The sequence below is a fragment of the Podarcis cretensis genome (genome assembly GCF_951804945.1).
Source record: "Podarcis cretensis genome assembly, chromosome: 15".
Lineage (NCBI taxonomy): Eukaryota > Metazoa > Chordata > Lepidosauria > Squamata > Lacertidae > Podarcis > Podarcis cretensis.
The window spans coordinates 44,458,933-44,480,128 of NC_137185.1; the positions used below are offsets into that span (position 1 = coordinate 44,458,933).

The 21,196-nt window shown below is 40.3% G+C and overlaps 1 protein-coding gene across 3 annotated transcripts in view; it reads right to left on the reverse strand.

Moving 5' to 3' along the window:
• BMP1 (bone morphogenetic protein 1) overlaps positions 1-21,196 on the reverse strand; it is a 168,341-nt gene that overhangs the window by 47,677 nt on the left and 99,468 nt on the right. For all 3 annotated transcript variants that reach the window (XM_079954952.1, XM_079954953.1, XM_079954954.1), the window contains exon 7: positions 2,762-2,886. In XM_079954952.1, coding sequence (XP_079811078.1) covers positions 2,762-2,886 — 125 coding nt within the window. The remainder of the gene's footprint in view (positions 1-2,761; positions 2,887-21,196) is intronic.

Here is a 21,196-nt window from a genome sequence, read left to right on the forward strand (position 1 = left end):
CCCCCCCAACATGCCTCTGATTTGTGCCAGAATAACCTGTTAAATAAATATTCCAGATAAGCCATTTATTGTCCTTTCTCCCTAGTTTGTAATGGACCTTACCTTCCTTATGCTGCCAAGTTTCAAATCAGTCTGTTGAACCATTTTCTAACTATATCCCCTGGAACCTACTGTCCTCCCACCCCCTCCTGACACAATTTTGGATTACAATGGCAGCATGTGATTCAGCATATTCACATAATCCTAGAATTGTAGGCACCCCAAGGGTCATCTAGTCCAATCCCTGTCATGCAAGGATCACAGCTAAAGAATCCCTGGCAGACGACCATCCCACCTCAGTTTCATTTGTGATAAATAAATGAATACATTCCACATACCTCTCATCTCCTCCTCCCAGTCCTCTTCTGTCCCTCACACATCCACCTCCCTGTCACTCATTCTCACTTCATCCAATGTGCCATTCCTGCCAATTAACCTTTTCTCACCACAGGTTTGCCCCACCAAGTAACATCATCACAGAAATGCCTTTTTATTACAAACTACAAAGATGTTAACATTACTATTTAACAAAAGCTAGATGCTGCTCTTGACCTAACACAAAAACCCATTCCACAAAGCACACAGGGAAAACCTTGCCAGCCAATTCTGGGGAGAAAAATGCACATCCTGGCAATTTGTCAGAACCTCTGCTCAACATTTGTGACTTGTTCAGATTAAGCCATTTCTTATCCTCTCTACCCTGAATTCATGAGGGAACCCCTCACAGTGACTTACCGCCCTGCCATGTTTCAGATGCCCTAACTGCTGCCCCCTAGTTTGTTCCTCATTTGACAGGAGGAAAGCAATTCAGCTGGAGCCCCTCACACTGGGCTATGGCAGACAATGATTAGATAAAGACAAAACAATATTAAGGAACAAAAAGCCCACAGCTTGATTAAGTTGAGCTGAGTGAGTGGCTAAGGAAATAGAGAATTTTGATAAGAGTGTATTTTGTGGGGAGATTAGATTACTTTGGGGGTGCAGGTTACAATCAGCTGGAAAAAGGGTGAGGGAGAAGGGAGAGTACCTGGGAAAGTCCGAAGGAAAGAGCTGCCTGAGGGATATCTGTGTGAGTCCCAGACTAAGGAAATGCAGGAGGAAAACAACAACAACCTCTGAATCTTGAGAAGCAAGAACTGCCAGATCAGACCCAAGCACTAAATAGGTCACATTGTGTTTTTGTAATGTTGTGCATTTGATTGACTTACATTGTTATAAGAATTTTCAAGTCTTATATATATAATAAATGTTCATAAATGTACCAAGCAAACACACATATAAATATATAAACCACACATCTGAAACCCAAAGGAAAAGTCCTAAAGCCATTTTGACTCTTTAAAGGTAAAGGGACCCCCAACCATTAGGTCCAGTCGTGACCGACTCTGGGGTTGCGGCGCTCATCTCGCTTTATTGGCCGAGGGAGCCGGCGTACAGCTTCCGGGTCATGTGGCCAGCATGACTAAGCCACTTCTGGTGAACCAGAGCAGTGCACGGAAACGCTGTTTACCTTCCCGTCGGAGCAGTACCTATTTATCTACTATTTATCTACTTGCACTTTGACGTGCTTTCGAACTGCTAGGTTGGCAGGAGCTGGGACTGAGCAACGGGAGCTCACCCCGTTGTGGGGATTTGAACCACTGACCTTCTGATCGGCAAGTCCTAGACCACAGAGCCACCCACGTCCCTATAATTATAATATCATTTTGACTCTTTCAGTCACCTCTACAAGGTAGAAGGAAATGCAGAAACCTCCCCATTGTCACATCTAAGGTGTGAATAGGGTGAGCCTGTGACCTAGCTCAGGAATTAAGTATTATCATTACAAAAGAATGACCAGGCTCTCCAGGTAATCCAGTCAAGGGACCATTAACAGGTAACCTGGCAGACAGGGTAAAAACAATGCACTCAGATTTCTGTTGCAGACAGAACCTTTTCTGTGATGTATGTATGATGCTTCTGGGGGTGGTCGTGGACTCCAGGGTGGGCAATTTAAAATGTCTACATAAGGGCGGGCACACCTAGGTTCTGGGTCCTCCTCCTTCTCCTGCATGTGAAGGGGGCATCCTGTTGCAACAGTTAATAAAGGTGAGGCTTACCAGCTGCTTTGCTTCTCAATATTCTCTGGTTGGTCTCTGCTATTTTCTCCTACCAATAGAGAACCTACAAAAGGACTCCATAAGGGCTCTTCGGTATCCCATAAGGGGAAAGGAGATGGTTTTTTTTTTTTACTTATATCAACTTGAAATAACCCCACTTTCCCTCAAATATAAATTAATAAATTATATCCCTGTGCAAAGTGCTTCTTCACTTTTGTCTTCAGATTAACCCCTTTTTGCTCCTGTGCGAGTCTCATGTTTTGCACCCTGACAAACGGTGCTGTGGTCACAACATGGTCCAGGCTGTGTTCCTCGTCATCAGCGATGCCACAGGGGCACGACTGAGAAGCCCACCTCAGGCAGCCACATTCAGGACTGCATGCCAAACAGCAATGACTTCTCTAACTGTGCTATTTCACGCTGGGTGGGGTTGGGGTGCAGCCATAAGCATATTGTCTGGGAAACCCCCTAGGACCGCAAACCTCCTGGCCAGGCCAAACAAGTTGAAGTACTCAGTTCAGAATATAACTTTAGACCACTAGCAAAAAATAAACATTCAGTATTGGAGGCAGTCGCAAAGCCCTGGATTTCTACTTGCCTGGTGTATAGTCAGCAATACTTACCGGGGCATTTATAGAGCTTGCGCGCCTGGGCAATATCTCCCTTGCTCAGCCGGGTCCGTTGGCCAATGACGGGCTGCACCCCATTCACCTCATATTTGGGATGGATGGTGTCTAGGAAGATCCCCCTGAAATCACAGCACAGAGCAGTGAATGAACATTCCCAGGATCTCAGCCCCCTGGCCTGGGCACATCCTGGAGGCAAGCAATCTGACTGCTTTATTCAGGTTGCTTTGAGACGGCTGCTGTTTTCCAGGTAGGAGTCAATTGTACACTGGCAAATTTAGGTTTTACAATGAAAGTGGATTTGATGCTCTTGCACAACAAACACACTTCCCAAAAAAGCCCCCAATGACTTAATTTTTGTAGAATGAAAAGTGATGGGAAATGTATTGGAAAGCTTGGGATAGCAGCGATGTTAGATGATGGCATAGAAGCTCTGCACAAACAAATCCATAAACCGGCCCTGTGGAATGCCCTCCCATCAGATGTCAAAGAATGTCAAAGAAATAAACAACTATCTGACTTTTAGAAGACACCTGAAGGCAGCCCTGTTTAGGGAAGTGTTTAATATTTGATGAATTATTGTATTTTAATCTTTTGTTGGAAGCTGCCCAGAGATGGGAGGGGTATTATTATTATTATTATTATTATTATTATTATTATTATTAACAGCAACATTGCTTAATTCCAGCGCAACCCTTGGGCTCACCCATAATTACCTTTCACCCCAAGATTTCAGGTCAGGGCTTTCCTGCCCTGTGTCTGAGCATTTGGGTTTCTTTTTTTCACTCTGCCACTTTCCTCACTCTTTAATGCTGAATTGGAACAAATGGCAATCTGAGGGCTTCCGGTGGAGCGCGAGCCCGTCGCAAGCGAGGGATTTTTCCGCTAGAGGAATCCCAACTAATTCGGTCAAAACGGGGGGTTATTGGGCAAAATACAGCCCCAAAAAGCCTCTGGAGGGTGTCCAGAGGGTCAGGTTCCTGGCAGTGCCTAGAGCTAACCTACCGGCCGTCAGGTAACCCCGAAAAGGGGCGAAGAGCACGGAGGGAGGATCAGCAGGCTATCGGGAAGCCATTGCTATGGCCGATTAGTGAAGCCCCGACCTTGCAAGGAACAGCGCTCCGCTCTCAAATTTAAGAAATTTGGACTCAACAAAAGTACAATTTGGAAGAAACAACATTGAGGAAGGTCCCGTAATTAAAAGGATTATTACAGAGTTCAGCTGTCATCTGGAATCAGCGCAGACGCAGCACTGTATGCAGAGCTGGAAAATGAAAGTGAGTTGCCACTAGTGGCTATTGTTTCCGTTTCTCTCTAAACTCTTAGATCTAAAGTTAAAAAGTATAAAAGAGACTCTGGAAGAGGTTACAAGGATACAGGAAGATTAGTACAGTAAAAGAGGGATCAGAAATTTACTATAGTGGCAAATAGACGTCTTTAGGGTAGCAGAGGATGTATAAGGCTTGAAGTTTTTTCCCACTTTCACTTTTAAAGACAAAGAGACGCATTGGAAGGAGAGCCTTTGACTCCATTGTTAAGAGTCAAAAGGCTGCTGTTGCAGAGGTTGAATTAAAGCCTCTTTTCATCTTTTGGTCAATATAGACTCTTAAGATGATAAAACTAAATATAGCGTAATCAGGAATTGAGGTGGTTTTTCCTTTTTATTTTTCTTTCCTTTGGAGACTGACATTTACTGAATTTTAGATCTATGCCACTTATCAGGACTTCGATTCCCTAGTGGATGGAATGAGACATTACAACTTGTTCTTCTATGATTTTCCTTGCCAGTGGAATATTTTTAAGAAACAGGATATTTGACTTCTCCCACTTCATGTTTTGGGTGCTAGGTGGAATACTCCTTCTGGGACTCTACTGATTCATCTGTAAAAGTGTTTAAATATATTTTTGGAATTAATACCAATTAGACAATTAAGAAGCAATTTGCTGAGTTGATATTAGAGGCTATAAAATATTTTGATTTTTGAAAATTATTTTTGGAAAATAACTAATTTTGGACATTATATTGGAATTAAAAAAGAAATTATTTGGATTAATTCATTTATGGATTATGATTTTTTTGTTTGGATCATAACTGGATCATAACTGGATTACAACCCTATATGGGAGGAAGTGCAAGAGAAGACTCTAATTAAGGATTAGCCCGATTGGGGGCAAGATGATTGTTCTATACTGTGGTTCGGATTTTGGATTTGGCTTCTCCTTTTCTCCTTTGAAGTTATTAATAGGAGATAATCTGGCAACTTATCTATCTGGGTACCCCTTCTCTTGAAAGTCAACCATCTCTACACACTGTAATTTTCTTTTTTTCCTTATCTCACCAATTTAAAATCACTCATTACTACTTTATTACTTGTTCTACTCCCTACTCTACTCCCTACTTTTGTGGAAGAGACATATCATAAACCAAAAATTGAAACTGTGAAAATTGTTTAAAGTGTATCAGCTGAATTTGGTATATAATAATTGATTATTGGTTAATTTATTGAATAAGGTTTGGTTCTGTATAGCAATTTGGTGAAGGACTGGGGAGGGAGATTGTAGAAGGTAGAAATGGCACATCAACAGAAGAAAGGGGTGGAGGGGGTTACACCGATAGAAAGGAGAGCATTTAAGCAAGAATCAGACTTCAAAGCAGAAATATTGAAAATGTTTGCAGAAATCAAACAAAGTGAAAAGAATTTGGAAACAAAATTAGAGCAAGTGGATAGTAAAATTGGCAAAATGGACAAAAAAATTGACGAGACGGTTAATGAATTGAAAGGACAAATAAGAGAGGTATCAAAAAGAACTTTATCATTGGAAGAAGGGATGAAAAAGGTGAAATTAGAAATGAAAGAGGTGAAATGGGAAGAAAAGAAGATGAAAATGGAGATGATGGAAATAAATAAAGCACAGGAAGATATTAAAGATGCAATGGCTATGAATGCACTAAGACAGAGGGAGGTGAATCTGAGGCTGAGATCTGTGCTGGAGATACAGAATGAAGATATTAAAGAGAGACTGATAATGGAGATAGCGCAATGGTTGGAGTTACCAACTGAAGAAGTGGTAAAAACAGTACAAAGTGCATTTAGAATGAAAGTAAGATCAAACAAAGCAAGGAAATTTCCAGGGGACTGCCTAATTACATTTAAAGATAGAGAAATGAGAAATTTGATACTACAGAAGAACAGAGAGAAAAGATTATACATAGATGGAAATTACATAATCATTTTTAAAGATATACCAATAAGACTGCTGAAATGAAGAGATCCATACAAGCCATTGGTACAGACTCTCAAGAATAATAAAATTGACTTCAAGTGGGAATTCCCTGAAGGAGTCTCGTTTTTCTACAAAAGCAAGAAGCACAGGTTAATAAACCCAGAAGAAACAGGGAAAATTTTGAGAAAATACGAACTAAAGGCAGAAGAGGAAGAAGCCAAGGGTGCAGATGGAGGGGCAGGATCTAAGGAAGAGTCAGAATCGGGGGAGGAAAAAGAAGAGAACGGAAAGAAGTCGGAGGAAGAAGTAGAAGAAGGAGAGGAAAAGGATACGTTATAAGAAAATTATTTTAAATTTATTTAATTGGAATCCATCATGGCGCTAAAATTTTGGAATTGGAATATTAATGGGATGAATGATAAGAAAAAACGAAATAAAATTGAACAATTTTTGAAAAAGAAAAATTTGGACATTATATGTTTACAAGAAACACACGTGGCAAGGAAACACAGAAAAATATTGATTAATAAAAGATTAGGGAATGAATTTGTATCTTTGGACAAAGAAAAAAAGAGGGGTAGTTCTATATATCAAAAATAAAATTGAATCTCAACAAGTCTTTAAAGACGAAGAAGGAAGAATTATAGAAGTTCAGATCAAATGGCAAGGTGAAAATTTGATAATTGTCGGGATCTATGCACCTAATGGAAACAAGACTGATTTCTACAAAATCTTGGAAGAAAAACTATTTGACTATATGGATCAAAAAATTATAATAATGGGTGACATGAACGGAGTGGTTTCATTGGAAATGGAGAGACTAAGAAAAGGAACAAATAAAGAAGGGAAACTACCTAAGATTTTTTTTACGATGACTAAGAACTGTGGTTTGATTGACATTTGGAGACTCAGACACCCATTGGAGAAGCAATTCACTTATTATTCAGAACCAAATCAGTCAATGTCAAAATAGATCAAATATGGGTTTCGAACGAACTGACACCAAGAATCCAACAAATTGAAATACAACCTAAAGTAATTTCGGATCATAATCCAATAAAGATGGAATTAAAAGGTTTCGAGGAAATGATTTATAGATGGAGAATCAATGAATATCTATTAGATGATCAGCAAACTTTAGAAAAAGCACGAAAGAAACTAACGGAATATTTTGTGGATAATATCAATAAAGGGGCAAAGATGGGCCAGCTGGTGCCGAAGAAGGATAAGAATTTCTTTTTGTACGCTACTACGGCAGCAAGGATTCTTCTAGCAAAGTATTGGAAGACACAAGAGTTACCCACGCTGGAGGAATGGCAGGCGAAAGTGATTGACTTTATGGGACTGGCAGAAATGACCGGCAGAATCCGCGACCAAGAGAAAGAGACTGTGGAAGAAGACTGGAAGAAGTTTAAGACGTATCTTAAGAATCATTATAAAATTGAGGAGTGCTAAAATGCTGAGGGAAAGGAAGACGTAGAATTGCAGCCGTAAACTGTGTTTGATTTTAGGGTGGAATTGAAAAGGAGAATGAATTTATATTTAATTGGCTAAGAAGGGTTGCTGAATAATTGTTTAAAATTAAGGATGCAAAAAGGGGAAGGTATGGGGAAGTCCGGGAAAAGAGGTTTATGGAAATAAGGTAAAGAAAATATGACTTTTTGTGTTTGTTTTTATGTTGTTTTTGTGTATGTTAAAAATTTGGAAATCAATAAAAATTTTATTTAAAAAAAAACAAAGATGAATGTGGTTTGGGATGCAAGCAAAGCAGTTATGAGAGGCTTTTTCATTCAGCAGAATTCACTGAGGAATAAAAATAGAGAAAAAGGGGAAAAAAAGAAATTTTGAAGCAGATTATGGACAATGAACAAAAACTAATTAGAAAACCAAATAACCTAAAAATTAAGCAAGAAATTAAGACCTTACAAACTCAATTTGCAATGATAATAAACAAAGAAGTGGAATGGAATATAAAAAGTTTGAGACAGAAAAACTTCGAATTTGCTAACAAATCGGGCAAATGGTTAGCATGGCAAATCCAAAAGAGAAAGGAACAAAACACAATTAATAAAATCATTGTAAATGGTGAAGAGATAGTTAATCCGAAAGAAATCAGAAAAGGATTCTTGGACTTTTATAGACAATTATATAAAAATAAAGAAAGGAACAATATAAAGAAAATAGAAAGATTTCTAAAAGAAAAAAAGGTGCAGAAGATCCCGACAGAACAAAAAGACCAGCTGAATGCCCCAATAGAAATGGACGAGATAAAGGAGGTTATAAAAGAATTGAAAAGAGGAAAGGCCCCGGGACCAGATGGATTTACATCAGGTTACTGTAAAGAAATGAGAGATGTATTGTCGACACCATTGAAAGAAGTTATGAATAATACCTTAAAAGAAAGAGAGATCCCAGACACATGGAAAGAAGCATTTATTACCTTGATTCCAAAACAAGAACTCGGATTTAACACAAGTCAAAAACTATAGGCCTATTTCATTATTGAATACGGACTACAAAATATTTGCAGGGATTTTGGCGAAGAGAATGAAAAAGATATTGTTGAAAATCATCCATAAAGATCAAGCAGGTTTCCTTCCAGGCAGACAAATGAAAGATAATATAAGGAATATAATTAATATTTTGGAATATCTGACTGCCAGGAATGAGAAACAAGCGATATTAATGTTTGTGGATGCAGAAAAGGCCTTTGACAATATAGTATGGGATTTTATGCTGAAAAATCCCCATGGATGTGGGGAAAGAGTTCTTCAATGGAATTAAGGCAATATATACAGAACAGAGAGCTAAACTGCTAGTCAATAATGTAATTACAGAGGATATAAAAATATCAAAAGGAACAAGACAGGGTTGTCCGCTCTTGCCACTATTATTTATAACGGTCCTAGAGGTCTTTTTAAATGACTGAATAAGAAAAAGACTAAAATAATTGTTTAAAATATGGAACAAAATAAGATAGAAATAATGCAACAACAGACGGAGATAGAGGTTGTGAAAAAAGTAAAATATTTGGGGATTTGGTTAACACCCAAAAATATTGACCTGTTCCAGAATAATTATGTACCGGTTTGGAAGGAAATAAGGAAAGATTTAGAGGTGTGGGGCAGAATGAAACTGTCCTTTTGGGGCAGAATTTCTACGATAAAGATGAGTGTGCTTCCAAAGATGCTATTTTTATTTCAGACTATCCCCATTATAAAGGGGATAGGGATTTTCAAAGAGTGGCAAAAAGTGATTTCAAGGTATATCTGGCAGGGCAAGAAGCCAAGAATAAAATATAAGTTATTAACAGATGTGAAAGAAAGAGGAGGCTTCACCCTGCCAGATATGAACTTATATTATGAAGCAGCATGTCTTTACTGGTTAAAAGAATGGATAAAATTAGATAATAAGTGTCAGGACTGGTCGTTGTCCTCTTCAGATCACCACACAAACGCTTCTTGTTCTTTTATAACTTTTTATTGTGTATTAACAAAATAATCTTATAAACGGTTCTTAACTATTATTCCTCAGAGTCACTTATTTCAGATACCTTCTGAGCTCTGCTTCTCCATGACCAGCTACTCTCAAAATGTCGAACGCGCCCTTCCCTTCACTTTCCCACTCTTTATCCTACCCTCCTGGCTAGAGCTGGCCTGTATCTCCCCTCCTCCCAATCTGAGCTAGAACTTAACCCTTGCCTTTCCTGTGAACCGCCGGTCCCTCCCTGTTGTTCCTCTTGCTCCCTTCTATTAGATTCACTGCTCTCCTTCCTCCCTTGGGGAATGCTTTCTCCCTCTGAGAAACTGGAAACTTCTAACTCTTCCCTGACATCACCCCCTCCCCTAAGCCCCCCTTCCTCCTTCTCACTCTCCTCTGTTTCTGAAGGACCGAACCCTATGAACTCTTCTTCCTCGCTATCTGTCTCTTCAAAAATTTCTTGAAGATGCCAGTTATGGGGTTTTGGCTTGTGGGGATATTTTCTATGAAATTCTCTCTGCAATTCTGGAATGTTAATTTTTTCTGCTGGTTCCCATGAGTTCTCAGACTCATCTAACCCTTTCCATGCAACCAAATACTGTAATTTCCTCCTACTTATTCTCGAGTCTAATATCTCTTCCACTTCGGTCTCCTCTTCCCCCATCATGGTGGGAAAAGGAAGTGGTTCCCTTGAACTTTGATACTTATGCGCTGGTACAAATACTGACAATAAAGATCTATGAAATACAGGGTGTATTCTCATATTTTCAGGTAAATGAAGCTTGAAAGCAACTGGGTTAATTTGAGCCTTTACTTGGAAAGGTCCCAATCTCCTTGGTTCTAGCTTTTTACACCTCCCTCGTATTGGTAGTCCCTTGGTAGACAGCCATACCCAGCTCCCTACTTGGATTTCTTCCCCAACTCGCCGGTGCCTGTCTGCAGCTCTCTTGTAAGCCTCTTTAGCTTCTTCCAAATCCTCTTTCAATATCTCATGAATGCACCTCAACTCCTCTATAATTTGTTCTGCTGCTGGTACTGCTAACTGCTCCTCTTGACCTGGGAATGCCCTTGGGTGCAAGCCATAGTTTGCCACAAATGGGGCTCTGCCCGTAGATACATGCATTGCATTATTATACGCAAACTCTGCTAGACTCAACTTCTCTAACCACCCGCTCTGCTGATAACCAGCATAACACCTCAGATATTGTTGTAGTGTTGCATTTGTTCTTTCAGCTTCCCCATTGGTTTGCGGGTATCTCGCCGACGTGAGGCTTAGCTCCACATCTAGTAACTGCATTAACCTCCTCCAAAATTGTGATGTAAATTGGGCCCTTCTATCTGAAATGATTTGTGATGGCATACCATGCAACCTAAAAATATTATCTAAAAACATCTTTGCAGTTTCCTGCACGGTCAGAATTTTGGCACATGGTATGAAATGCGCCATCTTGGTTAGCATGTCAACCACCACAAAGATCACTGTATGCCTATGCGATGATGGTAGATCCATTATAAAATCCATAGACACCACATCCCAAGGCCTTCCCGGCGTGGGCATAGGTTGTAACAACCCTGCAGGAGCTGCTCTGGGTGCCTTGGCTCGTTGACATACTTCACAACCTCTTACATATTGCGTTACCTCCTCCCTCAACTTTGGCCACCAGAACTGCCGTGTGATCTGATACAGGGTCTTTTCTCCACCAAAATGTCCTGCAGTCGGGTTATCATGATGTTGCCTCAACACTTTACCTCTTAATTCACCTGCAGGTACATACAGCACCCCTCTCCTGTACAACAATCCACCTTTTCCCTTGAAACCTTCCTCTTCCCCTCTACCTTTTCTCAGTTCCTTCATTTTCTTTTGTGCAAACTCATCTGTTACTGTCAATCGCTGGAATTCCCTGCCATCCACTACTACGGCTGCACATCCCCACTGATCCGATCTCAGCATTTCTCGCAACTTGGGAGGTGCTTCTCCTTCCATATACTCAGGTTTGCGCGATAGCGCATCTGCATGAACGTTTTGATGCCCAGGTATGTACTCAATCCTAAAATTAAACCCAGCAGGACTTCCGGGTTGGCGCCATCGCCGAATGGAGGACTCCCTCCGAGCTTCGGAGGGAGTCTGCTCGGCAGGGGCTGGGTTCTACCGCGCCGGCGACGCGGGGACCCTCAAAAACCATGGGCGCTGAAACCCATGGGCATGGTGACTTGGCTGGCACCGTTTGCGCCCCCCCGACCACGCAAAGGAGCCTTTTTAAAGGCTGCGGAGCGGGTGACGGGGGGTGGTGGTGCTGTAAGTCCTCCGCTTCCCCTGCCGAGCGAAGCCGCATGCCATTTGGCGGAGAGCGCTGACTTCTTCCATTGAAAATCTGGACTTAAAAGAACAACCCGTGAGTAATTGGAACTTGGATTAAAAAGGGGAATAAATTTTTTCTTAAATTCGGAGCGAGCGGGGGAGGTATAAAAAGGAAGTCAACCTCCCCCCTGTTGTAGAGGAGCTAAAGCAAAGGACCTGACAACTAAGATCGAGCGCAACCTTTTCTTTTGATAAATATATTAATTTCGCGATGGAAAGTTATAAGCTGGGCTGGAGGAGAAGAGTGGAATGTGAATTAAAATACAACCCCCCCCCCCGGAAGCCCCGGGAGCGATCCGTGAGAGCGCCTGGAGAGGAGAAATAGAGGTTTTGACAGCTGTCAAAGGAGCTGCCAAAACTGAAGAACAAAAAGAGAACTTTGTTACGAGGACTTTGCTGGTTACATTTGTTATAAATTGGATATAAACTGTTTAAAACAAGGAATAATAAGTTACTTTGACTGGTGGGTGAGATCGGGAATGAAACTGAGTTACTATAATCCCTCTAGAGGAGCTGTGGGTTATTACAAGTATCGCTGGCATGGAATTTGAATCGGACATTTTATCTCCTGGGAAACTGCAGAAATGGAACACTATTTTGTCTACAGAGGTCTACACACTAAAGGAGACAATAGATTTATCTATTGAAGAATGGAAGGGACTTGACGATTGAGCGTTGGGGTTTCTCCTTGCCCAACTGGTGCCACAGCTCCCTCCATTTTGACTTCTCCTTCTTTACATATAGTGAAGAGGCACAGAGCAGAAGGTATTCTGTCAGGCCTGGTCGTTGTCCTCTTCAGATCACCACACAAACGCTTCTTGTTCTTTTATAACTTTTTATTGTGTATTAACAAAATAATCTTATAAAGGGTTCTTAACTATTATTCCTCAGAGTCACTTAGGACTTCCGGGTTAGCGCCATCGGCAATGGCGGAATTCCTCTGATCCAGAGGAACCCGCTCCGCGAAAATTGGGTCTTGCCGCCGCGGCGAAGGCGGAGACCCTTTAAAAATCCCAGGCGGAGGAAGCCTGGGAACGTGGGATTCAGCTGACACCAGGAGCGCCCCCCCTACACGCAAGGAAACCTCTTTTTCGGGGACCTGAAGCAATGTGGGGTGAGCGGCGCGGTGTTTTGAATCAACCGTTATTTTTACGGAGTGAAGCCGCACAGCCGTTGCCGGAGAGCACTGACTTTTTCCTGGGGACAATTGGACTCTAAACAAGTACCCGTGAGTAGAACGGAAAATTGGGCTAAGAAACACTTTAATTTGGCACTCAGCGGGAAGGTCCTAAACAGGAAGACCGGCTTCCGCTTTTGTAAATAGTCTGAAGCAAAAATCGTGCAAGCCAAAGTCTGGAAAGTTGTACATAAAGGTTTTAAATTCCTCCTGTTTTGATAATCTAGACCCCTCTTGGAAGCAGGAGTAAAGAGGGGAAATTTGATTGTTCAAGCCTGCAGGAGAGAGAGTAAAGAAAGATAAATTTCCACCGTCTCAAACCTGGGAACGGGGTGTCAGAGACGGAGATTTTTGGTGAAGTTCATTGACTGTGAATGGAACATCTTTTGACAGTTAGTTGAAGAAGAGAAACAAATTGATTCCAATGTTGCCTTTTGCATTTAAAAGAAACAAAAAATCCGAAAAATGAAAGTAATTTTTCTTTGTTGGATCTGCTTTTAAAAGATGGATACAAATAGAAATTGCCTCCTCTAGAGGGAGCTTGTTAAATTGTTGCTGGAGTCGTTCTGGGGATTTTACAGCTGTGGAGATTAGGATCGTGGGACCAGACTGTGACCTGGAACAAAAATGTGTTTGGAAGAAGTTTTGGTGCTTGCTTTTTGCAAGACAAGCGCTTTGTTGGAGCAGATGCATGAGAAGATGGATTTGATGACTGTTGCAGTCAGAAACTTTGGACAAACAGTGAATATGTATACAGAAACCATCCAGGAGCCAACTCAGGAATCTGTTTTGATAGAGCAAGTGCAAATGCAGAAGATAATGGAGGAGGCTGCTGTTGAACCTCAAGTAACACAAATGGAGAGGCCAGAGGCCCTACAGAAGCATAAGCTATTGTTGTCGAAGGCTGAATTTGAAGTGGGCCAGGGGGGGTCTGGAGTTGTGGGGCCCCTTAAGTTTGGAGGGATTTTGAAACATGCTTTTAAATATTTTCTTGACTACACTGTTGACTGCGGGGAATGGGACTGTGGGGAATGGGCCGATCTGCTGAGGAGAGATGGAGATATTTTTGAGTTGGAACATCCCCGAGACCTACTCCTCAATGAGAAAGGAAAGAAATCAAGAAAGAGATCTACAAAAGACAAGGTAAAGTGCAAGTACAAACAAGAAGAAGACCTGCAGAAGGGACACGGAAAAGACTTAAGAGCCTCGGATATAAGATTACCAGGTTGATGGACTAGATGGAATGGACAGTAAGGACTGACATAACCCGAGACCAGGAAGAAGAGACGCTGGAGGAAGATTGGAAGAAAACTTTTAAAAATTTATTTTGGGAATCAGTGTAAAATTAATGAGTATTAGGAAAAATGTTGGAATGAAAATATTTGGCTTTAGCAGAAATGTTATAAGGAATTATGTATAAATAAATATTAAGTTTTAAGTCTTAAGGTATTTTTGGGAAGATAAGGTTAAAATAAACTAAGGTAAACTGAATGACAGAATATAGTGAAAGATGGAAAGGATTTGTTGAGTTACCGTATTTTTCGCTCTATAACACGCACCCGACCATAACACGCACGTAGTTTTTAGAGGAGGAAAATCCGTAGGCATGCCACCCATAGGCATTCCCTCCATAACACGCACAGACATTTCCCCTTACTTTCTAGGAGGAAAAAAGTGAGTGTTATGGTGCAAAAAATACGGTAATTAATAGGTTAGACTGTTAAGACAAACTATTTTAAAAAAAAATTGAGAAGGATGGAAAGAATTTGCTGAAATAAATAACTAAACTAGAATACAAAAAGGGAGGTGTGAGGAGGTCGATGAAACAAGTTAATGAAAGATAAAGATATGGAATATGGTGTTTTTATTGATTTTTATGTTTTTTTGGGGGGACGCAGGTGGCGCTGTGGGTAAAAGCCTCAGCGCCTAGGGCTTGCCGATCGAAAGGTCGGCGGTTCGAATCCCCGCAGCGGGGTGCGCTCCCGCTGCTCGGTCCCAACGCCTGCCAACCTAGCAGTTCGAAAGCACCCCCGGGTGCAAGTAGATAAATAGGGACCGCTTACCAGCGGGAAGGTAAACGGTGTTTCCGTGTGCGGCTCTGGCTCTGGCTCTGGCCAGAGCAGCGATGTCACACTGGCCACGTGACCCGGAAGTGTCTCCGGACAGCGCTGGCCCCCGGCCTCTTGAGCGAGATGGGCGCACAACCCCAGAGTCTGTCAAGACTGGCCCGTACGGGCAGGGGTACCTTTACCTTTACCTTTTATGTTTTTTTCCCTTTTTTCCCTTCTTTAAGTATTGTTATATATGCTTTGAAAATTTTCTTTTGTTGTTGTTGCTTTCTTCTTTTTTCTTTCTCTGTAATTTTTGAAACTTCTAATAAATATCATTAAAAAAAAAAACAAACAGAGTCACTTCTTCAGATACCTTCTGAGCTCTGCTTCTCCGTGACCAGCCACTCTCAAAATGGCGAAGGCGCCCTTCCCTTCGCTTTCCCGCTCTTCTTTCTACCCTCCTGGCTAGAGCTGGCCTGTATCTCCCCTCCTCCCAATCTGAGCTAGAACTGAACCCTGGCCTTTCCTGGGAACAGCCGGTCCCTCCCTGTTCTTCCTCTTGCTCCCTTCTATTAGATTCACTGCTCTCCTTCCTCCCTTGGGGAATGCTTTCTCCCTCTGAGAAACTGGAAACTTCTAACTCTTCCCTGACAATAAGGAATTATTAGATCTTGAAGGTTTTGATAACAGATTTGGATGGCATGCTTACCTATGGTGTTATAAGAAGAAAATTCACAAAGGTTTTGGGAACCACATCTTCAGGAATTCGTTGATAGAGGTATGGGACAGGTACAAAAATTTACTGGAACCAAAAGTTCCACACTGGCTATCTCCGTTAGAAGTTATGAGTGTAAACAGTACAAACTGAGAGCATTTGCAGATGACTTAATTTTGACGTTACAGGAGCCAGAATCTAGTACTAAAAGGGTTTTAGACTTAATTCAAGAATTTGGTAAAGTGGCAGGATTTAAATTGAACAAGTCAAAAACTAAGGTTTTAGAGAAAAACTTAACATCAATTGAAAAAGAAAGGTTTCAGAATGAGACTGGTTTGACTGTGGTTAAGAAAGTGAAATATTTGGGGATTAATATGACAGCAAAAAATGTGAACCTATTTAAAGACAATTATGAAGTGAAAAAAGATCTAGAAATATGGTCAAATGTGAAACTTTCCTTGTTGGGTCGAATTGCAGTTATAAAGATTGCCTAGAATGTTGCCTAGAATGTTGTTTTTGTTTCAAACATTACAGATTGTGGACAAGATGGACTGTTTCAAGAAGTGGCGAGAGATATTTCTAGATTTGTCTGGCAGGGCAAGAAGCCCAGAATAAAATTTAAGACATTAACTGATGTAAAGGAAAGGGGTGGATTTGCCCTGCCAGACCTCAAACTTTACTGTGAATCAGCAGCATTCTGCTGGTTGAAAGACTGGCTGCTTCTTGAGAACACAGACATTTTGGACTTAGAAGGATTTAATAATGCTTTTGGGTGGCATGCATATTTGTGGTACAACAAGGTTAAAGTACATAAAGCATTTAAAAACCATATTGTCAGGAAAGCATTGTTCAATGTTTGGATAAGATACAAAGACTTACTGGAAAATAAAACCCCAAGGTGGTTGTCACCAATGGAAGCGAAAGCTTTTAAAATACTCAATATGGAGTCCAAATGGCCAAAATATCGGGAAATTTTGGAACAAGAGGGAGACAAATTGAAATTGCAGAGTTTTGAGAAACTAAAAAACAAAGTGCGAGACTGGCTTCATTATTATCAGATAATGGAGGCTTATAAATTGGACAAGAAAATTGGATTCCAGGTGGAAAAATCGAAATTAGAAACAGAATTGTTAGAACCCAAAACCAAGATTTTGTCAAAGATGTATAACTTGCTGCTGAAATGGAACACTCAGGATGAAACGGTGAAGTCTGTTATGATTAAGTGGGCACAGGATGTTGGACATAACATTATGTTTGCTGACTGGGAACAGTTATGGACCACCGGTTTGAAATTTACGGCATGTAATGCCTTGAGAGAGAATATCATGAAAATGACTTACAGGTGGTACATGACCCCAGTCAAGCTTGCAAAAATTTATCATTTGCCCGATAATAAATGTTGGAAATGTAAAGAGACTGAAGGTACATTCTTTCACCTTTGGTGGACGTGCCCAAGGATTAAGGCTTTCTGGGAAATGATCTATAATGAAATGAAAAAAGGTATTTAAATATACCTTCCCTAAGAAACCAGAGGCCTTTCTTCTGGGCATGGTCGGCCAATTGGTGCCAAAGAAGGATAGAATTTTCTTTATGTATGCGACAACAGCAGCAAGAATGCTCATCGCAAAACATTGGAAGACGCAAGATCTACCCACCCTGGAAGAATGGCAGATGAAGATGATCGATTATATGGGACTGGCAGAAATGACTGGCAGAATCCGAGACCAGGGAAAAGAGGCGGCGGAAGAAGATTGGAAGAAGTTTAAAGACTATTTGCTAAAATATTGTAAAATTAAGGAATGTTAGAATGATATTGGATAGAAATTAAGCGGTTTTCAGCTGTAATGTATAAAAGAGATGGAAAATAAGGTTTTGAAATAATTAAAAGAATCAGTGGTGAGGATTTGCTAAACAAACAAATTGAATTAGAATATAAGAAAGGGAGGTATGAGGAGGTCTGGAAAATAAGTTAAATGAAAATAAGTAAATGGAAACTTTATGTGTTTTTAAATTGTTTTTATTTTTCGTATCTTTGTACTTTTGTATTTTTGTTTTTCTTTTTTTCTGTTTTACAATGTATTATCTTTGAAAATCTTAATAAATATCTTATAAAAAAATATAGAAGTTATGAGTGTAAAGAAAATTAATATGAGAGGCAATTGGATAACATATGGCGAAATGGTGATTAAAGAGGAGGGAAAATGGAAGTTAAAACCATACGAACAAATCAAAGAACATGTATATGATTGGTTGCATTATTTACAGGTTAATGAAATGTTTTAAAAAGATATAAAAGAATGTGGATATGGAGAAAAAGATTCAAAGTTTCAAGTAGATATAATAAATAATGAATGTAAAATTCTGTCAAAAATGTATAAAATATTGTTGGAATGGAACTTGAAAGATGAAGAGGTTAAATCGGTAATGATACAATGGGCCAAAGACTTTGGTTATAATATACAATTTGATGATTGGGAAAAATTGTGGAAATAAAATTTGAAATTTACTGCATGTACTGCGTTGAAGGAAAATGTTATGAAAATGTTTTACAGATGGTATATCACGCCGGTAAAATTAGCAAAAATGTATAAGACATGTAATAAGTGTTGGAAATGTAAAGAAAAAGAAAAAGAAAAAGAAAAAGAAGGAACATTTTACCATATGTGGTGGGAATATAAGAAAGTCAAAGGTTTCTGGGATGAATTGAATTGAAAAAATGAATTGAAAAAGATGTTAAAATTTACTTTTGTGAAGAAACCAGAAGCCTTTCTTTTAGGAATGACAGGAAAAGAAATAAGAAGAAAAGACTGTAAAGTGTTTCAGTATATAGTTACAGCGGCAAGGATTTTATTGGCTCAAAAATGGAAACAAGAGGAATTACCAACAATAGAAGAATGGAGATTGAAATTGACTGACTATGCGGAACTGGACAAATTAACTGGGAAAATCAGATATGTCCGAGACCAAAGGTTCATTGAAGACTGGGGAAAGTTTGTTGAGTATCTGAAAAATGTATGCGATATACAAACAATGCTAGTGGGGTTTCAAGAGGTGCTGTAAAAACTGAGAGATATTGTCAAAAAGAAATAGAAGGGAGAGGGAAGACAAACGGCAATATGTGTAAAGGGAATGTGTAATTAAGAGATAAACATGGATGATTGCCAGAGAAGCTGAAGGAAGTCCAAAAGAGATGTTTTGTTATAATTTGGTTAAAAATGTATAAATATATACAGTATAAAAACTTATTTAAAAAAAAGGAACAAATGGCAATCTGGGTTTTCCATGGAATTGTTTTCTGCGGTAAAGAGCAGGTTTTTGTGGGGAAAGCGGCAGGGCAGGAGAAAAAGCGTTCAGGCATAAAGCTTTAAGGCGCAGAAACAGGGCACAAAATGAAGTCTAGATGCAGGAGGGTAGGGGGCCAGAGCCCCGGGCGCACAGTTTTTAGGGGGCACAAATCAGACCCCCCCCCCCGGGATCCCCATCCCACCCTGCCTGCCACCAGGGGTCTTTAGGCCCCAAAGCCTGGCCTCGCTGCCACATCCCGGCCCCTGGCTGTCACTCTCTGGGGACTATGTATGGGAGGCTTCTCTGTTGTGGCTGCTTGACTCCCTCCCTCCCTCCCTCGCAGCCTTTGTAATTGCAGGGGTGGACACGGGCTGCTTTTAGCTTCATGCGTTTTCCTGCAGCCGAGTTGACCTCTGGGCTGTTCCCACAAACTGAGGAGACTCCAAAAGCTTGCAGGGAAAAACAGTTTGTAGGTTACAAGACAAAGAAAAAAGACCCAGATAGCCCAACAAGTACTTTTGCTCTGTTGTTTCCATGAGCTACATCAGATGAAATGAAGAAAAAAAATTAAGAGCAAGGGAAGGAGAGACGTTTGTGTGGAAGGAAGCAAATTGGTCTAAAAAACCTGTCAGTTCACAGTATGGAAGGGGATGCATAGTACGAGGTTAAAAAGCTCCCTTTCCTGTGCTATATGAAATTTCAGATTTCCAGAAACACCACGATACATCTTCTTCAAGGCCCCTACAAGGCTCCTGTTCTAAGCTGGCTGAAGGCTCAACAAGAACACTCATCCTCTTGGGGTAAGGAGATGCACTGCAACATTTTGTTGCTGATCTCCACTCAGGTCTGTCTGTGAGAGAAATATGTGTATAGGAGTATGTGTTTGACTGACAGAGATCAGGAGAAAATTATATTGTTAAAAGTTTTAAGCTTCTATTTTCATCCATAACACACAGCTGTTAAGATTTCAAAACAGGAGCTGGTAATTCTTAGCATGCTGAAGGTGAAAGAAATTCCAACGAAGGCAACATTGGCCATATGTGGTAACTGAAAACAAATGTTAAAAATGAGATAAGATGTAAAATATATGTATTATCCTCCAAGTTACAGGATGTTAATCATGTTTCTGTCTGTATGTCCAAAAAGGGAGTATATCTTGCTTCCAGTGACTCATGAGTAGACATTTCTCTTTTGGAATTATTTCCATGTTTGAAGGTTTGACAACAGGTTGCTCAATAATTCCATTTTTGTGTGTGTGATTCACTGTTTTCCATCAATGCCAACCCTAAACCAATGCCTAGGCTGCCTCACTAAACACAAAAAGACTTACTTCTGGGTTGACATGTATCCCATTGCTTTGGCTGCTGCACAGCAGGAGACATACCTAAGCCTCTTTATCAGTTTTTCCCATTTACCTTTTAGTGGGATTCTTTAATATCCACCCACACTTATTGTGTAGTAGTACTTGCAGAAAATAATGTCTTGGAGCTACAAACTCACCACAGAAAAGATGCATCTTGGTTGCTAGGAGAAATTTCAAGGAATAGAAAATAAGACAGAACTAGGAAAAGATTGGAGAAAACAAAAGCTCTCTGGGACTCCAGGGATTCCCATTGCCTAGGGTCCAACTCACTTAACAATCACAGCTCTGACTTCACTCATTGGCTAAAACACTGACAGGCGGGAGCATTCCATAGAAATTAAAGGAAGGTTGTAAAATGTTCTTGATTCTCTTATTGGTAAGACAATAAGTCTTTTTGTAAACTGCTTTGACGGGTTTTTTTAAGCAGCTAAGCAGTGTATAGGTTTTTATGAAATACACTAAATATAACATTGCTGGGTTTACATGAGATATTCTAGGTAATAATAATAATAATAATAATAATTTATTATTTGTACCCCGCCCATCTGGCTGGGTCTCCCCAGCCACTCTGGGCGGCTTCCATAAAAACCAAAAATACACTAAAATATCACAGATTAAAAACTTCCCTGAACAGGGCTGCCTTAAGATGTCTTCTGAATGTCAGGTAGTTATTTATTGCTTTGACATCTGATGGGAGGGCGTTCCACAGGGCAGGAGCCACGACCGAGAAGGCCCTCTGCCTGGTTCCCTGTAGCTTTGCTTCTCGCAATGAGGGAA